This window comes from Clupea harengus, chromosome 4 (genome assembly GCF_900700415.2).
Source record: "Clupea harengus chromosome 4, Ch_v2.0.2, whole genome shotgun sequence".
Taxonomy (NCBI): Eukaryota; Metazoa; Chordata; class Actinopteri; order Clupeiformes; family Clupeidae; genus Clupea; species Clupea harengus.
The window spans coordinates 8,727,673-8,746,745 of record NC_045155.1 but is presented as its reverse complement, the minus strand read 5'-3'; the positions used below and the strand labels follow the sequence as shown (position 1 = coordinate 8,746,745).

The window sequence follows — 19,073 nt, the reverse complement described above, 5'->3', positions numbered from 1 at the left end:
CCACCGCATTAATTCACTACCAACAGAAGGCTAGCCGACTGGCATTAATATAGCCATCCTAGTAGTCAACTTTTCATAATTAAGATTTGTAAATGATCCAACGTCACACAACACAGAATATAGTTATCATCTTGCTGTCTCCGCAGCGGGAGAAAAAAACGCTGTTTGAATGCAGCTCCGCGGCGTGATGATGCCAACTGCGGCTGAACCATCTCGCCGTTGCACCTTCTCCTACTGTCTGTGTCAGGGGCTTTCTCATTTAATTTTCTTTTCATTGTCCCTGTCTTAAGCCACCAATCCATTACCTTGTTAATAGATTAGGCAACTCTTTAATAGATTAGGCTACTACTGACTGTGTTCTCTTCGTTCTGAGTTGTATGTTAGAAATGTCGCAATAATTTACTTTTGGCCGTCGCGGACCATTACGGGGCACTGGCGGACCACACTTTGAGAACGACTGGTCTACTGTATTATAAAATGTTTTGAAGGTAAGTAACTAAAGATTTCTTTGAAATAATTTAAACATACCTCATTCATACAGTGCAAATTAGTGCAATGCACATCATGGGTTATCGGGTATTTAGTAGGCTCGCACTGAAAACCTTTAATGGTCTTTTTATGTGTCCAGATGATAAGCCTCCTACAGAAATGTTGTCTGAAAAACAAGTGTAATAAAGCAAACAGTCAGGTTTGGCACCACTGCATGGCTTCATGGATCAGCAAGAAATCTCAGGTCTGAACATGTTTCTCTGGCCCGATAAGGAGGGATAAAGAGTCTGCTGTTGGGGTCTTTTCTCTCCTCTCAGCTCTCCGAAGCTGGTAAATGTCAGGATACACAGCAGCTCTTATCCATGCACAATGGATGATTCCAGTTACATTGTTTTGACTATGCGAGGGCCACAGTTAGTGGATAATGATGTCCCCAACCTGGGAATTTACATTCAACACACCCTTTCCTCATAGCCAGTCACATCTCACTATCACACCACCTGGCATCGTCCCTGTTTGCCACCACCCCGGTGTGGTGGGGTGTCTAGGAGGTGGGGTGGTGCTCTACCCCCAGTAGGCAGGGCTCCTGTGTGGTTGCCTGCGGGTGGGTGCCTGTGGACAGTGATGGTGGCAAGCGCAGGACTTGATTGTCATGACGCTGAGACGCAGCAGCGACCCGTTTGGGCACCGGAAGGTGACGGGCACGGTGCCCGTGTGGTGTGGGGTGCAGCAGCGCCCGTCGGAGCACCGGGCGCAGTAGAGGGGCTGGAAGACGCGGGTGCTAACGCAGCGACGGTGCCTCAGACGCAAGGGCACTGTCGCACGCACACTTGGCTGGCACCTCCGCCGGGACTGAAATACAAAGGCATCATGGTTAAATGACCAGTCTAAAAGTGAGGAAATACTATGGCTACTCTTTTACTTGAAAAACTACATATCCCAGTGTGCCTTTTGGCAGTATCTGCTTGGCTAGCTGTACACTCACCGCTGGGCCACGTGGGGGACGGAGGTGGCAGGGGCGGACTGTGCAGAGGCGTGTCTGCCTCTCCAGATAGCAGGCTGCGTTCTGATTGGTGAGGCGTGTGGAGAAGCCAGGTCCACAGGAGCGTGAGCAGGCGCTCCACTCGGTGCTGTGCTCCTTACAGCCAGACGAGGGGAGGAGAGGGGGTCCAGGGAGGACGCCCCACGCCATGCTTGATGCTGTAGAGCACACACAGAGACACATGGAAGAACACAAATCAATACACGAGAGAACTTTCAGATGGTAGTGGTGGTGAATGCACTATTACATACAAGGTGTTCTAAATCAAATCAAATCAAACTTTGTTTATTTATTTTATACCAAACACAATGCGCTTCACAGAAGGAAATGTTTGACACTAATTTAGGGATACAAAAGCCATATAATGTGAAGTGCAAACAAATTCGAAAGCACGCACATACACATGTACTAAAGAGCCACTACAGACCACTGAGCCACAGATAAATATCACAGAGAATAATAGGCGAGATTAAAGATGTATGTTTTAAGATTACACTATTACATACAAAAATCAAGACTTAAATTTCTCACATTTTCTTTATGATGACCAGTGGCCATCCCAGGCCACCCTGTTCACACAAACAGCCAGACCACTAATTTTGTAGGCTAACCCTATTTGTTTATGTAACGGGTACCAGACTAGTTATACATTTGGCCACTATGTTCATCTGGGAGGAAAGTTATCCAGATTAAAAAATTAAAAAAAATTGGGACTGACCGTTTTCACGGTATGCTATGGTTATGGGTGCACTTTCAAAAACTCCCCAGGAATATACAAGGCTAGACACACTATTAGCCAAACCATTAGCTTACACTTTTTAAAAAGAGAATGAGAGATACAGAGTTAGCTCAAAAGTTGAAATTATTATCTTTATATGTAAGCATCAGTGTAGTAACTTGTAATGTTATAGTGTATCTGCAGATAGCGCTGATAATCTTTCATTGCCTGTGTCATACAGGCATCTGTGTTACGTTCATGGATGTATTACGTTTACATCATTGTGACCTGGTTCGCTGTAGAGTGTGAGCCCTTTCCCTATCTTATGTGGTATGACCGAGTGCTGGCAAGTCCATATTCTAGGTTTAGGCTATTATTTTTTACTAGTTGAAACAAAGGCTATTATCTTCAATGTCATACGATCACTATGTTGCACTCATTACTATGAAATAATTCCTCCACAAAGACATGAAAACTGTAGCCTTACGGGCCGTTGCGTTATTAGCTACTTAGCTAGCCATGCTGGGTATGTTGTGTGAGTCTGTTTTAGCTACTGTTTTTTTTTACTGACCTGGTGTCTTACTCACAAACATGTTGCTTATTTCTTTATATCTGTTTTATGTTTCTTCCTTTCTGCTCCACCTTTCCCTTTCTTATGGCTGTCCATTTCCTGTATATAGTCAATGATGATTCATAGCGCATGCGTACATTTTACTGTTATTTAGAGGCTATTTATTTGCCCAGGTTTGCCCCTAGATTGGACTTCCATTGTCCTCTGATGGGACTTTTTGTTATACTGACACACGCACGAAATGTCCCGGTGCTCCCGACTGGCTGCCCGCCTCTTATGACGGCATAATACTGTGATATGTTTGAGTGCTCATTGATGAACTTTTAAAAGGAGTGTTCGGTGCATCTGGATGCCTGCCTGCATGTCTCTTTACAGACCTGTGAACAGACGTTTGACTCTTTATGGCCACAGCACCCAGACCCAGACCCAGACAGCGTTATATAAAGCTGACATAACCTGAACAAGGAGCCTCCATCCCCCCCCCCCCCAAACGCTACGCTAATGGCCTCTGTACTCTTTTCACTGGATGGAGCTGTGTCCAAGTTGGTGATGCTAACTGCGGCCTGTGAGCCAGAATGGCAGCTATTTCTGGCCCTGGCCCTGGCCCTGGTAGCCCAGACCGCAGCCTTCGGGAGACGAGGGAGTATGAAAACAGCAGTGGCGTGAGGAGAGTTCTCTACAGATTGAATATCCTGAGTCATACGTAATAATAATCAGGCCGCGCTGCTCTGGCATGGCTCTCGCCTCTCCTGCACTGTGGGAAAGTGCTCAGAACAAAATGTACTGTTCTTGTTCTTCCGAGCAGGGTGACATGGCTGGACCTGCCAGATGTTTTGAAGGTGGTTTTGATGTTTGCACTAACCTCTGTGTGCAGGGTTTTTGGTAAGGCTGGGATGCAGGGTTATGACTGTATAAAACAGGCATGGGTTGTTTATGAGTCAGGGAGATGTGGTTCCTGGAAGCGTTTGGGGATGTGGTGGGGCGGGTTCAGTATTAAAGTGCTCTGGTTGGGGTGGCAGGATGTGTTAAGGGATGAAAGTGTGGGACAAAGCAGAGAGTGTTCAGTGAAGTCGTGTGTGTGGGTGAGAGAGAGAAAGAGAGGAGGAGAGAAAGAGGAGAGTAGACTGTGTTCGGCACATCTGTGAGAGAGCAGGGTCTGTTTAGCACGGAGTCTATCACAACAGAATGTAAACAATGATGTAGGTGTTGTGAGCCATTGTGTGTGACAGAAAATTATAGAAAGTGAGCATGAGTTGTTCTGGAGCATCTTGTGTATCACGTGTTTGGGGTGTAATTAAAGGTGTAATGATTAAAATAAGCAAGGAAGATGTCAGGTGGGATTTTGAAAAAAAGGCTCAGTAACAGACTTCCTTCAAGATTCGCTTTGCTAGCAGCTTGCAGGATGAAAGGCTAGCAAAAGCATGTTTGCTGATTAGCAATCAAATCAATCAATCAATCAATCAAACGGAAAAATGGCCTTCACTGATGTGATCTTCCTGTGCTAAAATGTGAGTGTTAGGCATGTGTGTGTGTGCGTGTGCACATGCATTTGTGTGTGTGCGTGTGTGTGTGTACCTGCGTTTGCCTCCTGTGGAATGTTGTTGTCCATGTTCTCACACATCCACTGTTGGCAGCAAGAGCCCTGTATCTGTCTGCGCTGGGGGTGGGGGCAGTCGGGGCTGGGCAGACGCACATCCTCCGGGCACAGGGACACACAGGTCACCCCTCCCCCCTCACAGCGGCACTGAATGGCACAGGATGGCTGGAACACCTGACCCTCGGAGTACTGCACACCGTTCATCTCACAGCCCAGCTCCTTCTCATCTACACACACACACACACACACACACACACACACACACACACACACACACACACACAAGCATACAGACACACAAATCCAAACATACATAGGGATAATTAGACACAAACACATATATATATACAAACACAAATTAGACACACACTCACATATGGGTCCAGATACTGTTGAAGGTAGAAGCCATTATTGTGACAGTCATGTAACATGAACTTGGTGAATGATGACCAGGTGACCTGGATTCTAGGTTTTATGGATGCGTAAGTTTTATGGATGCCAGTGTGTGTTATGTGGCCTGTCCTCTGGCTGTGTTTCAGAAATGTGCACAAGCATGTGCAGGCTGGTACTCACTCACACACTCCCCTGGGTCACCGGGGAAGCTGGCACTGTAGTCGCATGCCAGTCTTTTCTGGGTGTCGCAGGGGTTGCCATCGCTGCAGGCTTCGCCACGCTGCCGGGCACACACCTGGCAGCACTGGCAGCTGTCCCAGATCAGGGGTACCCCCACAGAGCAGGCTGGCACCACAGGTGGGCACTGGCACGCCCCCCCACATTGCTGGCTCGAGACCTGCCACAGCAACACAGTGCAACTGTGAGCTTGCCACACACAGCCTAAATAGACACTCGGAAATGAGTACAGACACTTCTACACATGATGACCTGTTTGCAGGCACACATACACATGCATTTGGAATACACCTGCACACACACACACATTCACACCTGTGCAATCTGAATTCACACTTGAAAATACATGTGTTATAGCCATAATCTGAAATCAGACAAATCAATGTGAATATAGCCATAATCTGAAATCAGTCAAATCAATGTGAATATAGCCAACACATTCACACCTGTGCAATCTTAATTCACACTTGAAAATGCATGTGTTATAGCCATAATCTGAAATCAGACAAATCAATGTGAATATAGCCATAATCTGAAATCAGTCAAATGCAATCCTGCATCTAGTACACGTAGCACCAGTGAGTGACTTAACATTTGCATCAGGCACAAAAATCATTTGCCAGATGCTTTTTAGGCACTAGCTCTGTTGGGAGGAGTAATTAAATGGAAATATGTATGCATTAGACCTTATATAAATAATAGGGTTTTTCGTGATTTATAATTTTTCTCATGAATCAAAAAAAAGTTCAGACAAATAGCACACATGGCATTGCAAACATACACACACATACACATTCTGAGACAGTTTGTGCAATATTTCCAGCGGTCTAGTTTGCATGAAAACATGTCTTTTATCTCTTGGATCTCTTGTAAACAATTTTCTGAACTAGCAGCCAAACTGAGACTACATGTTTTGAACTGGCCTTGCGATGTAGAGGAAATGGTACAAATAGCTGGAATCTGTGAGGACCTGTGTCCACTGCGAAGGCCAGACGGCCTCTGTGTCTCCAAAACTAACATCCTCAACCTGTCCTCACAGCAGGACAGTGTCCAGCGTGCAAAGCCAAACACCACACATTCTTCTTCTCTCTGCTGGGATGTTGTAATATCAAAAGCATGGCCAAGGCCGAAAACAAATGCAAGCTGAGACTCAATCTCACACCCACTGTTACCTTCCCCCATCTGAGGAACTTGAAAGCAGCAACAGTAGCAATTACTATGGCACTCTAAAACAAGCATTGGGCAATGCTACATACTATATCTGCAATGCTTATATCTAGCATACCCATAAGCCCTTGTGGCTGATCACAGCTCTCACCTGTGTGCCCATGCAGAAGAGCAAAGCCCAGGCAAGGACACTCTCCCCCATCTGTGTGTGCTCCGTGGCCAGCTGTGCTTCCCACTCCTCTACTCTCTTTTCCTCCCACTGTCACTGTCACTCTGAGGAGAAGCAGCTCTAACTCATGAGAGGTGCTTCTGCCTATGGCTGTGCCTGTCTATCTCCCTCTCTTTCCTCAACTCACTGGCAGACTCGGTCTAGCACTCATTCACTTGCTTTCTCAAAATTCCTTTATCTCATGAATAATCCTTTAGACTCTCTGGCAGTCCTCTCTCTGTTTCTCCCTCCCCCTGTCTCCCTCTTTCTTGCTCTCTCTCTCTCTTGCTCTTTCTTTCCCTCTCTGTAGAGTGTGGTCCGCGCCAGTGCTGACTGACTTTTATAACCTGCGGCTACTGATGTCACAGCCTGCTGTCTTGTAAACAGTGTCGGGAACGGGAATGTTTCGCATTCCACTTTCCCTCTGTTGCATCCAGCTGATCCCTACTGTTGCCACTGCAGCTTCCAGATTTTCCCCAATTCCAGCCACAGAAAAGCCCTCTGCTCTGGGCACTGGCCAAATCCAGCCAGAAAACATGCAGCCAAGAGCAGACTGGACAGTTGAGTCTTGTTGTTGATGTTTGTGGCTAAAAAACATTAGAACTGACCTATGAGCCAGTTGAATTGGAAATGTCCTCTGTGTTTTTTATTGACTCCCCACTATGTTACACTATGTGGAAGAATACAAACCAGCAGGTCTCCTGTTATCCCTGAGAGATAAACCAATCTGCCTTTTCCCATTTTCAGTCATGAGCATTCCTTAGAGATTTAAGGGTCTGGGGGTATTGGTACATTCATTTGACAAACCAATAGGTCCAAAATGGTCCTTTGGTTTTATGGATTAGAATGTACCCCAACCCCCACAACACAATGGCTGCAGCAGTCCATGAGCACCATAAAAATGTGGACTTTAAGAGAGCACAACCGACTTTCTCTAATCAGCTGGATTCCCTGATTTTACTAACTACTATTTGCTGTCCTGACAGGTTGCTGAACATCTCGACCTATTGACTGTGTCAAAGCAATGACTTTCTTGCAGATTTGGCATTTGTTTAGACAATCTAAGACATTTGGTATTAAAGATTGCTTTCATTACTGGTGCCTGTCCTCCGGTCCATGTTTAGTGGCACGCCACTGCTTTTGCTCATCAACAACCCCCTCAAAAGTTGTCGACGGCAAAACATGTGCTTCGTCAGCACCTGCTATGCCAAACAGGATTTGAGATGTTACCGCCACACAACAGGACCCCCCCACCCCACCCAGGAATACTCCGACTGTTTGAAAACACAGCGGCCACCCCACACCACAGACCTCCTTGAGTGGAATGCTCAAACAGACCAGATGCACCAGTGACAATGCAGGGTGGGCTGTTTTAAAAATAGCCAGGTGACGGTTGATTGGCCTCAACGGCACCCTGGAGGGTAAATGGAAGCAGATGGGCGACCCATGCCAGAGGTAGCCTCGCTGGGGGAGCTGGGAGTCCGGCTCCTGAAATTCTGTCCTGCCACTCTGCTGTTTACTCGGACATGCTTACCAAAAATCACAACACTTTGGGAGCTGCAGCCACGCTACAGTATCACTGTAAGAGCCCGGCACAAAGGCAGCCATTCACAGCCAAACACAATGGGCTCATTCAGACGCAAAGGAGGCTTGTGTTGATATGTCACCGTATGTTTGCTAGGGTCATTTCATTTTGACGATTTGTCTTTACACTTACAGAATGCGGGGCAAAGCAACCAAAATATTATCCGTCCCGTAAATGTGTTAGAGGAGCGCCGGGATGAAAGGGAAGGAACCGGCTTGGATGGCAGTGCTCTAGGAAAGGAGCCAGATTGCATGGAAACACTGCATGGCTCACGTTTTCCATGGAAATTTTGTTTCTGTGTAGGGGGGTTGAAGTCCAGCACACATCAATAACATTTAGCTTTTGCCACACAAACGTTTTCATCACAGGCACAATATTAATCAAGCAGTTGGGAGCCTCTTTGAAAAGTGAAGCATGTCAGCCTTAACTGCATTCAGTTATTGCTACCATTCACATGCCATACCCTTCTCTGATTGGCATTTCCCCTATTCCTCTCTTCTAATTGGTCCTTTTACTCTCAGTCCTTGATTGGTTGGCCATCATCTTGTGTTCTGCCGGGAGCTCAGATGCTGGGCTCTTTTTTTGTTTCTCAAGAGAGTTGCAGTTGATCCACTGTTTATACTCAAATGGCATTTAAGACCAATGAAAGCTCCAGTAAGCTGATGAGTAAACACTGCACATTAATGTAAACATTGCTACTGATGCTGGGGAGTGCTGAGGTTTTCAATGGCCTTTCCTCATACTAGAAAGTCTTGTGGTATGTGAATAACTTGGCTTCAGAGAGACTGATGTCAGATTGCCTTCAGGGGTTTCGGGGAATATCTGGCTGGACCCTTCAAGAAGCATTATCATTCCACGCTTTTGCCAGGCTCCTAACATTCTTTGGTTTTATTTATCTGTCAGAGCTCCCTCAATGTTCCCCTGTTAAATCATGTTTTCCTTGTACTTTCCATCCAGGTGGATTTAAATCAGCACATTGGCCTTCGCTTTCAAGAGCTGTCTGGAGTCTTGAATTAAACAAAATAGTCCAGGGCTATCAGAGTCGTGCCTTTCTGTTCAGACTGAGAAGAGACACACAGCACAGGCCGAATGAATGAGTCTCCAACAGTGACCTCCTGCAAATAAGGTTATTAATATAATACTAAGTCTAAATTAGAACAATGCAGTAAGATCATGATTGAGTAAGACTGTCAGCAGAGGGACAAGAGGGTGGTCCAATCTGCATAGGCTGTGCCCAAACACTGAAAGGTCTAGAGCATGATGTGTCGACCCATGGGCATATCTTCCTTAACGTGGTATTTCCTGGTGTTGTAGGTCTGCAGAGGATAGATTATCTCTAGGCGTGTTTGTGTCATGGGGATCAACAAAGGGATTTGTTTGCGAAGAGTCATGTTAGCAGATAGGTGTGTTTCCAGGGCCAATGTCTTTGTGGGAGTGTGGTAGTTATTTTTGTTTGGGATATTTAGGCTGGCAGACTTTACACTCTGATGGCAATCACAAAACTTGATGACCTACAATGTCTTTGGGACTCAACAACAATGGATTTAATCTTGTTAGCTGTATTTAGCAATCAGGAAGCATCAACAGAGACCTGCTAATTATATAGCACGCACACAGCAAAACACAGGAATGGACTCCTACTATGTTATTATTATTCTGGCGGAAGTTAGCAAGAAATGCTTACATCGTTCCCAGCACGTTAAATGATGGGTGAGAGTCTGGAGGGTAGCAGCCATGTTAAATAACACCCAGCCACTCTAAGCACAGGAAAACAGGAACTTACTGTGTTCTAACAAGTGGGTCTGTGTGGTTTGGCATGGGCCGCTTTCTAAGTGAGACACCATCCCTCTGAGCAGTCAAATGTCAACACAGCCAACTGCGCTTCCTTAGCACCAAACAAGAAGGACACACACAACCTCGCTGCACGGTTCAGAGGAGGGCTCACTGGGTTCAGAATGTTACACAACACCAATATATGGTCACATTAGGAAAGCTGCACCACCTTCACTTCATATCAGTGGTGTTGATGTTTCTCCTCATTACCAGCACAGGGGTGTGGCTGAGTCATCCTTCCAGCTTGAGGAGGAAGAGAGTCCCTGGTGCCAGCCTTTGGATCATTAGGGGTGTTATAAACTGGGAGTTAATCCTGTTTATTCATCCTGTGGTCTTTTCCAGTTCCAGTCTCTGCACTAGGGCCATTTCTTATTCACTCCGAATCTGACATGAGCATCACCCATATCAAGTGGCTAGCAGAGGCACACTTGTCCCACTGGGATATAAGTTCCACCAGGCTCTGGTCCTTAAAGAACTTTGTGTTCAATTTTTTTTTCAGTAAAATATCATGGCAGATGACATGTACTGTCAGTGCTGGTCAGCATTGTTGGCAATGACCATTCTCAGAGTGTTTGAGAGTGCTGTGATAGCTTGTAACATCAATTGTTAAGGGGTTTAGCATTATGCCATCACTGGCCATTAACTTTTAATGAAAATTTAAGACATCATTGTGTGACATCTTCCATGACATGTTGATAACATGGTTACGTGAGTTTCACGTAAAGAGGTTCCAGGAAATGTTTGATTATTGGACTGATTTTAGAAAATATGGCCCATGTGATACACAACATAATTCAAATTTATGGGGAAGTACATGAAGGGGAAAATGTTTTTAGTGATAAAATGATATCAAACAGATGTGGCACATACATCATCCACATGATTTCTTAAAAATTCTGGCGGCATGGAAACAGCGAACAAAACAAAGGAGTCCAACATCACTCTCTGCTGTAGGGCAACTGTCTGGTGTACTTTCCATGGGAAACACATATGCACGCGTGTCCTGGATGTCAGGATGCTTAAAAATGGACAAATACAAGTGATACACCTTATACTCCATCCTGAGCAGGAAAGGTGGGAGACATTTTAGGAAGAGGTTGGGTTGAGTTCCAAGGGAAATAGGGGGCACAGTTGAAGATGAAGGGCAAAGTCATTTAGGAGTGTGGATTGTAAACACATCATCTGTGGAACTTCTCATTTACAAAAACACATGCTGTCCTCAAATGGCTTGCCAAAAAGAACGCTTGGAATCAAAACTATGGGAGTTATTTGTGAACACCCTCTAAAACTACAGTGATCTCAAAATGTGATTATAAACGAGCAGTAAACACGCACCATGTGAATAATAGTCAAAAGCAGCCAAACCTACCAGTGAAATGGTGCCAATAGACACTGTTTGACATATAAAAAGTGGATCTTGAGGAGATACAAATCAGGATAATCTGAGTAATCTTCAGAAAGACAACAGAGTTTGAATGATTTTGTGGATAACTTGAATAATGTACGGTGCTCTCCATAGGACAAGTTTATCATGACTGAAAGCTTCTCCTGATTCTCAAACACTACACATTCACACACCAACCACACTCTCATACACTTTTCCAGCCGTGACTCAGATGAAATGGAGTCTTTACTTCAGAGAACCATCCCAGACCTCCTCACTTACTTTATGATCTACTTGAACCATTATACTTTCACTGGCTTCATCCTGTGGTCATTCCTCCCTTTGTGTTATAAAACCCACCCTCCCATGGCCTTGTAGGTGTAAAAATATCTCAAAGCTAAAGAGTAGAAGCGTATAATGCTTATATTTCCTCTCCCGCTCTGCTCTTTGTGGCCTCCCCATCCAGCTGTGGTCCAGATGTGTGCGGGTGGAGTGGACCCTCTGGTCTCCTCGCCAACCACTGCCCACGACGAGGGGAAATGACACCTGGATTCCACACATTTTGCCGCGTGTGTGTGAGACGGCCTTGCCGCTGTCCCTGGAAATCCTTGCGCCTCCGATACGGATGCTGCGCTGGTCAGGGGTCGGCCATTGACGTCAGACGGAGAAGGCGGGTCGGCCTACACACTCATGCACACGCACACAACTACACACCTGTAGGTTTATGAGATGGGTGCATCCACCGTCTGGCTCATCATGAAATATTTGGGGTTAAGCTGTGAAAGGATTCAGTGTCAGATCAGCAATGTGTGTGTGTATGTATTTGCCAGAGGTATCAACTCAGAGGTGTGACTGTGTGGCCAGTGATCGTGACAGCTCAGAAATGTGTATGTGTGTGTGTCTGCCTGTCTATACTTGTGTGCTTATACACTGCACAGGTGTTGACTGAGGAAAAACCTGTGAAAACGGTGCAGACAGCAGAGTGGTCTGGCCTCCGTGCTGTCTTGACAGTAGCACTCAAGGAAAATGGAGAAACTCTGAGAATGGAACAGTTAAGGCAGAGATGCGCTGTCTGAGCAACAACACCAGCACATCACTGCAACACCACTGACACCTGTACATGAATATGACTCACACTGCACGTTCCATCCATGATTACTATGAGGAAAAGATTGCATAATTGACAATTAGGTAATAACTATGTGCAGTACTAATGTCTTGAGTAGCTTTCATTCAGGTGTTAGCAAGCTACATGATGAAGCAGCCTGCATAGACAGTAAGAATAGCATTTCTGCACCCATGACACCTAAACCAACAAAGAGTGATGTCCACGGCTATACATAGCTCCTCACTGTAAAAGAAGACCAAATAAACAAGGTGTTCATCTAGGAAGCCTCATCCTAACATGTGGCAGGCAATATGTGTGTGTGTGTGTGTGTGTGTGTGTGTGTAGGTGTGGTGTGTGTGTAGGTGTGTGTGTGTGTGTGTTTGTGTGTTCCTGTTCCTGAACCATCGTCTTTGGTGGCCCATCCTGCATTGCAGAGAGGGAGAGAGAGAACCTCCCGGGTGATCCAACCACAGATGTGATGAGTGTGGACGGCCACCAGCGGTGTCAATGGATATGTGTTGACATGTGGAGGGAGAAAGTTGGTGTCCCACACTCGTGGAATGTAACACAAGCGGTTCAACCTAAACACTGTCTGAGCTAGAGAGTCATGAGACACATTTACAGTCCGTAGACATACAGTATAGACAGCATTATGTGTTTTCCCACTGTGCTGTATGATGTTTTTTCTCGTTGGAATGCATCATTCATCCATTCATCAATGAGCTGCATAGTCACCCACCATGCCAGAGCAATGACTTCAGCGTTGACAAAGTTCAGTCTAAGGGCAGGTCTGAGCGTTTGAGTGACCCCTGGCAAAAACGTATTGCTGCAGGTGTTGCATCATTCCACTCCACCCATAGGGACAGCAGTCATGTGACAGTAGTGATATGGCAAGGCTTCAACCTCTGTGATACAGTCAGGGGGATTACGGAGCTACTGTAGAGCCAAGGATTGCAAAGTAAAACTCAGACGAACCGGAAAGGGAAACAAATATTTTGTATTGCAACTTGGAAACCTATGCCCTTACTTCAGATGAGAGTGGAGTCTATATTCCCAGCTCTGCTGTGTGAAATATTTACTAGCATACCTTTGTTAGTTAATTGGCAGAAATAACTTCAGGTTAAAAATAAGTTACCAACTTTTAAAAATACCAATTTTAACACATATCTCAGCATAGTGTGTAAGATTCAAGTACAAATTAAAACAGCAGGGATTATCCCAATACAAGGCAGTAAAGATTTAAGGATCTATCTCTGACAAGTCTGACGTGATGAAATCTTAGGGAAATGGCGGTGGGGCATAACCTAAGCTTTCAGCATAGTCTAGGTCAGATTTCCTGTCCTCTCACCCCTGATGTCAGCAGTGAAGAAGAGCAGGTGGCCCAGCAGTGCCTTTGGTGGTAATAAATGGACGCCCACGGTAGCAGCCAGGCCTGCTGTGATGTCAGACAGCCATGCAGCTGGCGGAGCCCTACTGCAGGCTCCATGTACCTCACAGGATCAGACGTCAGGCCTACCTGGGCCAAGGTCTTTTGAAGATGGTTTTCAAAAGAAGTGTTTTTGTATATCCAGAGACATCAAAAATCCTATCGGCAATTCGAGCCCTCTTTTCATGTTAATGATTCACAGGTCACAGGTTTCATTAAAATGCATCGTTTTTTCTGCATTAAGGTTGTTAGCTTGTGGCTGTGAAAGTGAGGAAGGCATGCTAAACAGAAGCAAAAAGGCTCATTCTTATATAGCATGCATCACGGGACAGTTTGTTCTGTAATAGTATGGGTATCCTGAGTAATGCATCTTAGTATTATTGTATCACAACTTCGGAACTGTTGTTGTAATCACACAACCCCCCCTAATATCCACTGCCTTGGCAATAAGGATCTGATACACTTAGCAAGGCATAAGGACTTTTTTATTTTTTTATTTTTCACCTTCCAAACATCTGTTTACCAACCCATGGGGATCGAAGAGGATACTTTAGAGAAAATGACCCTACTCTTGTAACGCAATGCCCCCTTGTGGGCACGAAATAATCTCTTTAAATATCTTCAATTATTACACCTACTGTGCTGCAAGAAAATTATATGGTTAATTTGACACGTGTAATGGCATCCTATCCTTTGTATTTTCAACCTGCAACATGTATTCCATTTGTAGTTACTTATGGGTAGCTGTTAATATTAATAACTTTAAACCTTCTTACACATTTGTGAGGTGTTTTGACCCGAACCACATGACTACTTAGTGCAGGGGTCGGCAAGTAACTTGGTATATATAGTATAGTAGTGTAGGGTGACCATATTTGAGTTTGTGAAAAAGAGGACACTTTGTCGCGGGGTAGGGGGTGTGGTAGTGTATAGCATACAGATGACCCCGCCCCCTTCCCCCGCAACGACGTTTTTACATCTTTTACACATGCAGATGTCATGTGCTGTTGTAAACAATGCAACTAGTGGAAGTGGCAAGGTGTGCAGTGTTGCCAGATTGGAAATGTCGAAGTGTTGTACAAAACTAGAATTTGCATTTCCTGAAGGAAATACCAGTGCATGAAATGCAAAAGTTAAGATAGGAAGGAAAAAAGGAAAGAAGAGTGAACAAGAGTAAAAAAAGAAAGGAAAGAAAAGTGAACATGAGTGAAAAAAGAAAGGAAAGAAGAGTGAACAAGAGTGACTGTGGACAAAGACAGCAAAGAGAGAGTGAAGAGGGAAAAGTTTAAAAGAAGGATTTTTTTTACTGAAGTAGAGAGATGGAGTGTAAGAAAGAGGAGTTGGAAAGAAAAACACATGAATGGAGGTTGGAGAGAGAGAAGGAATGAGTGAAAATAGGAAAGAGAATGGACTGGAGGAACGAGATGTTAGAATGATCGATGTATAAAGTGGAAGATATAGGGCCTGTTCGAATTGGCTTAAAATGCTCCCTTCCTTCCTTCCTTCCTTCCTATCAAGAGAGCAAGTACTGTTCGAATTGTCTTAAACCCTCTCTTCCTCTCTAGTAAGATACCTTGAAATACGTCACATAACGGTCATTTTTTAAGAGAGCTTCTGAGCTGCCTTGCTGTCTTATGGCGGCAGGTATTACCCATAACTCTCTGCGCCATTCCCTAACCGGAGACAAATTTTAAAAAAGATGGCGGATGAAATCGTCGAAGTTCCACAAAAGTATTCACCGATGTACGTTTCTTTGCTTTTTTTGGTAATTTTTTTAAAAAGTTACCGAGAAATAAACAGTGTACTATGTACTTATGTCATGATTGATTAACAAAAATAGTCTGTTTCGTTAGCGATGTATCCGTTAGCCAGGTCGCTAACAGTAGCTGCTAGCTAGCAAATAAGCACACACAGGATGATGACACAGCGTCATGTTGCCGTACATCCTATCTTAATAGACTGTTCGAAATCAACGGTTTTTGAGATACCTTCCCCCGAAAGGACCTCTCTCGTCAGACACCTGTCCAACTAGAGATCAAGGATTAGACAGCTATCTAAGAATCCGAACACAGCCAAAGACATGGCATGGAGGAAGTAAAGGAAATGGAGGGGAGGATAGAGGACTGTAAAGTCAAAGAAGGCTGACAAACAGGTTGAAAAAAGAGTAGGAATGGAAGAGTGAAGAGGGAAAATATTGAAAGAAGGAGAGAAAATGGAGTAAAGCAGATAGATGGAGTGTGAGAGAGGATAGACGACTGTAGTCAAAGAAGGCTGACAAAAAAGTTGAAAAAAAGAGTTGGAATTGATGGACAGAGTAATTGAAAAAAGAAAGGAAAGAAGAGTGAAGAGGAATGGCTACAGATAATGAGATAAAGGGAGAGTGAAGAGGGAACTGTCTGCCTGCCTTCCTGATCCTGTATTTCAGGGTGTGGTTAGGTTCCTGGTCGGACCGTGGTTAATGCAGTTTCTCTTCCTCCTACTGGGGAAAACAAAATGCAAAACATGCAAAATGCAAACAAATTTTCTCATTAATCTTTCAATGTCACACTTGTTATTGTCAGACATTAAAACAACATTTCGTGCGAACACTGCACTATCTGGAACTGAGTTCCTTGGTGCAATGACAGGTGAATCAGGTGAAGATGAACTCTTTAACCCCAGGAAGAGTGCATTGGAGATTTTTATTTGTATTTTGTCTTACAAAACACAGCTCAAAAAAGCTAAAAGAAATGCCTTATTTTATGACACCAAAAAGGCAGTGACGACAGAACTCAGTAGTTCCTTTGTAACGTCATTTAACTCATACTATTCCTTTTCCCAGATACACAGATAATCTAATCTGTCCTAACACTGTTGCCTATTTATGTTCATGTTCATTCATGTTCATGCAAAACTCTGCTCTAGAGAAGAGGAAGAAGAAAGGAAAGAAGAGTGAACAAGAGTGGCTATGGATAATGAGATAAACAGAGAGTGAAGAGGGGAAATATTGAAAGGAGAGAAAATGGAGTGAAGCAGAGAGATGAAGTGTGAGGGAGGATAAAGGACTGTAAAGGCAAAGAAGGCTGCCAAAAAGTTGAAAAAAGTGTAGGAATTGATGGCAGAGTAATTGAAAGAAGAAAGGATAGAAGAGTGAACAGGAGTGGCTATGGATAAAGAGATAAGAGTGAAAGAAGGAAAGAAGAAAGGAAAGAAGAGTAAAAGAAGAGTAAAAGAAGGAAAGAAGAGTGGAAGAAGGAAAGAAGAAAGGAAAGAAGAAAGGAAAGAAGAGTGAAGAAAGGAAAGAAGAGTGGAAGAAGGAAAGAAGAGTGGAAGAAGGAAAGAAGTAAAGAAGAGTGAAGAAAGGAAAGGAGATTGGAAGAAGGAAAGAAGAAAAGAAAGAAGAGTGAAAGAAGGAAAGAAGAAAGGAAAGAAGAGTGGAAGAAGGAAAGAAGAGTGGAAGAAGGAAAGAAGAAAAGAAAGAAGAGTGAAAGAAGGAAAGAAGAGTGGAAGAGTGGAAGAAGGAAAGAAGAAAGGAAAGAAGAGTCGAAGAAGGAAAGAACAAAGGAAAGAAGAGTGAAGAAAGTAAAGAAGAGTGAAAGAAGGAAAGAAGAGTGGAAGAAGGAAAGAAGAGTGGAAGAAGGAAAGAAGAAAGGAAAGAAGAGTGGAAGAAGTAAAGAAAAGTGAAAGAAGGAAAGAAGAGTGGAAGAAGGAAAGAAGAAAGGAAAGAAGAGTGGAAGAAGGAAAGAAGAGTGGAAGAAAGGAAGAAGAAAGGAAAGAAGAGTGAACAAGAGTGGCTCTGGATAAAGACAGTAAAGAGAGAGTGAAGAGGGAAAATATTGAAAAGAGAGAAAATGGAGTGAAGCAGAGAGATGGAGTGTGAGAGAAAGTAGAGGTAGAGGAATAGAGAGAAAGATGGAGAGAAAAAAAAGTAGAGTATGGAAGGTGTCTCTTAATATTCCTAGTTATACAGTTGAATGGAGAGGGACAGAGAGAAGAGGAGCCTTGGAACCTTGGCGCAGGTGTCAGTGAAGCACAGGTGCAAGCCAGTTTAATAACCCTATAATGATGTCATAATGGCCTACTGTAAGTCAATGGGAAGATTTGTATTCGTTTTTCTTTAAAATCTTAAAAAGTATGAAGTTTAGAAAAATGAAAAATACATAGCATAAGTGTCCTTTACAAGACCTACGTGCCAAAGTTTGAACGGAGTTTTAAGTTAAGTGGTTCGAGCTGAATTAAGTGCAGAAGTCGGTACAAAGAATAAGAAGAAGAAGAAGTATAAGAACCGAAGGAATAACAATACAGGGCATTTCATGCACTGTAATAATAAGAAGTATAAGAAACGAAGGAATAACAATACAGGGCATTTCATGCACTGTAATAATAAGAAGTATAAGAAACGAAGGAATAACAATACAGGGCATTTCATGCACTGTAATAATAAGAAGTATAAGAAACGAAGGAATAACAATACAGGGCATTTCATGCACTGTAATAATAAGAAGTATAAGAAACGAAGGAATAACAATACAGGGCATTTCATGCACTGTAATAAGAAGTATACGAAACGAAGGAATAACATTACAGGGCCTTTCATGCACTGTAATAAGAAGAAGTATAAGAAGCTGAAGAATAAGATCGTTAGTGCCCGCCTATAGATAAAAACCGAGCGTTATTCACGTGAGCTTTCGAGCGCTCTCACAGTTTCTTATCCATGGCTATTCGACACACTTATCTAAAACATCAACATAGGCTAGTTCGGATCATCATGTCATACTGTTCTTCTCCCTATAGAGTGTGTTTCAGCCCCAAATACAACAAGGAGTCACAGTCACCTTTATTGTATCCTTTTCCTGAAATGGAAAAGCAGACAGTCTTACCCATTCACACCAGCCGTCCCAGGGCCGTTCTTTCTTCAAGAGGTCTCGGCTTCTTGCGGATGACCTGTTTGTGTCCCGGTCTGGGGTCGTGGCTGGGATACTAAGGCAAGAAGGCCATGCTTTTCGGGGGTAGCTCAGTCCATAGGAAAGACGCAGACGCGGCTCTTGGTGTTAATAAAATTGTCCTCTTGTTTTTATTGTCAAAGAGGTAAAAAGTTACAAAGAAATAAAAAGGTTCTCTAAGCACACAAGCTAAGGCAAAAATAAAGAAAAGAATACAGAGTATTCTTATCAAGACAAAGACAGAAAACTCAAGACTCAAAACGCAAACGCCTTTTAAATCTCTCTGCACATACATACATGTTCTAACACACCCCCTTTTTCATGACACTTCTTAGCAACATATGTTCATCCCTGACCCATGTGTCACCTCCTCTATTACACAATGTACAGCAC

At 43.8% G+C, this 19,073-nt stretch overlaps 1 protein-coding gene across 1 annotated transcript; it reads right to left on the bottom strand.

The window, feature by feature from the left end:
- Nucleotides 1-371: 371 nt before the first annotated feature.
- Nucleotides 372-6,718, bottom strand: ccn5 (cellular communication network factor 5). Its single transcript, XM_012834958.3, has 5 exons — nucleotides 6,366-6,718; nucleotides 4,991-5,207; nucleotides 4,396-4,644; nucleotides 1,475-1,689; nucleotides 372-1,341 (listed from the first exon to the last, which is right to left on the bottom strand). Exons 1-5 carry the CDS (start codon nucleotides 6,414-6,416, stop codon nucleotides 1,054-1,056), a joined length of 1,020 nt encoding a protein of 339 aa, XP_012690412.1. The 5' UTR covers nucleotides 6,417-6,718; the 3' UTR covers nucleotides 372-1,053.
- Between the last annotated feature and the right edge of the window lie 12,355 nt (nucleotides 6,719-19,073).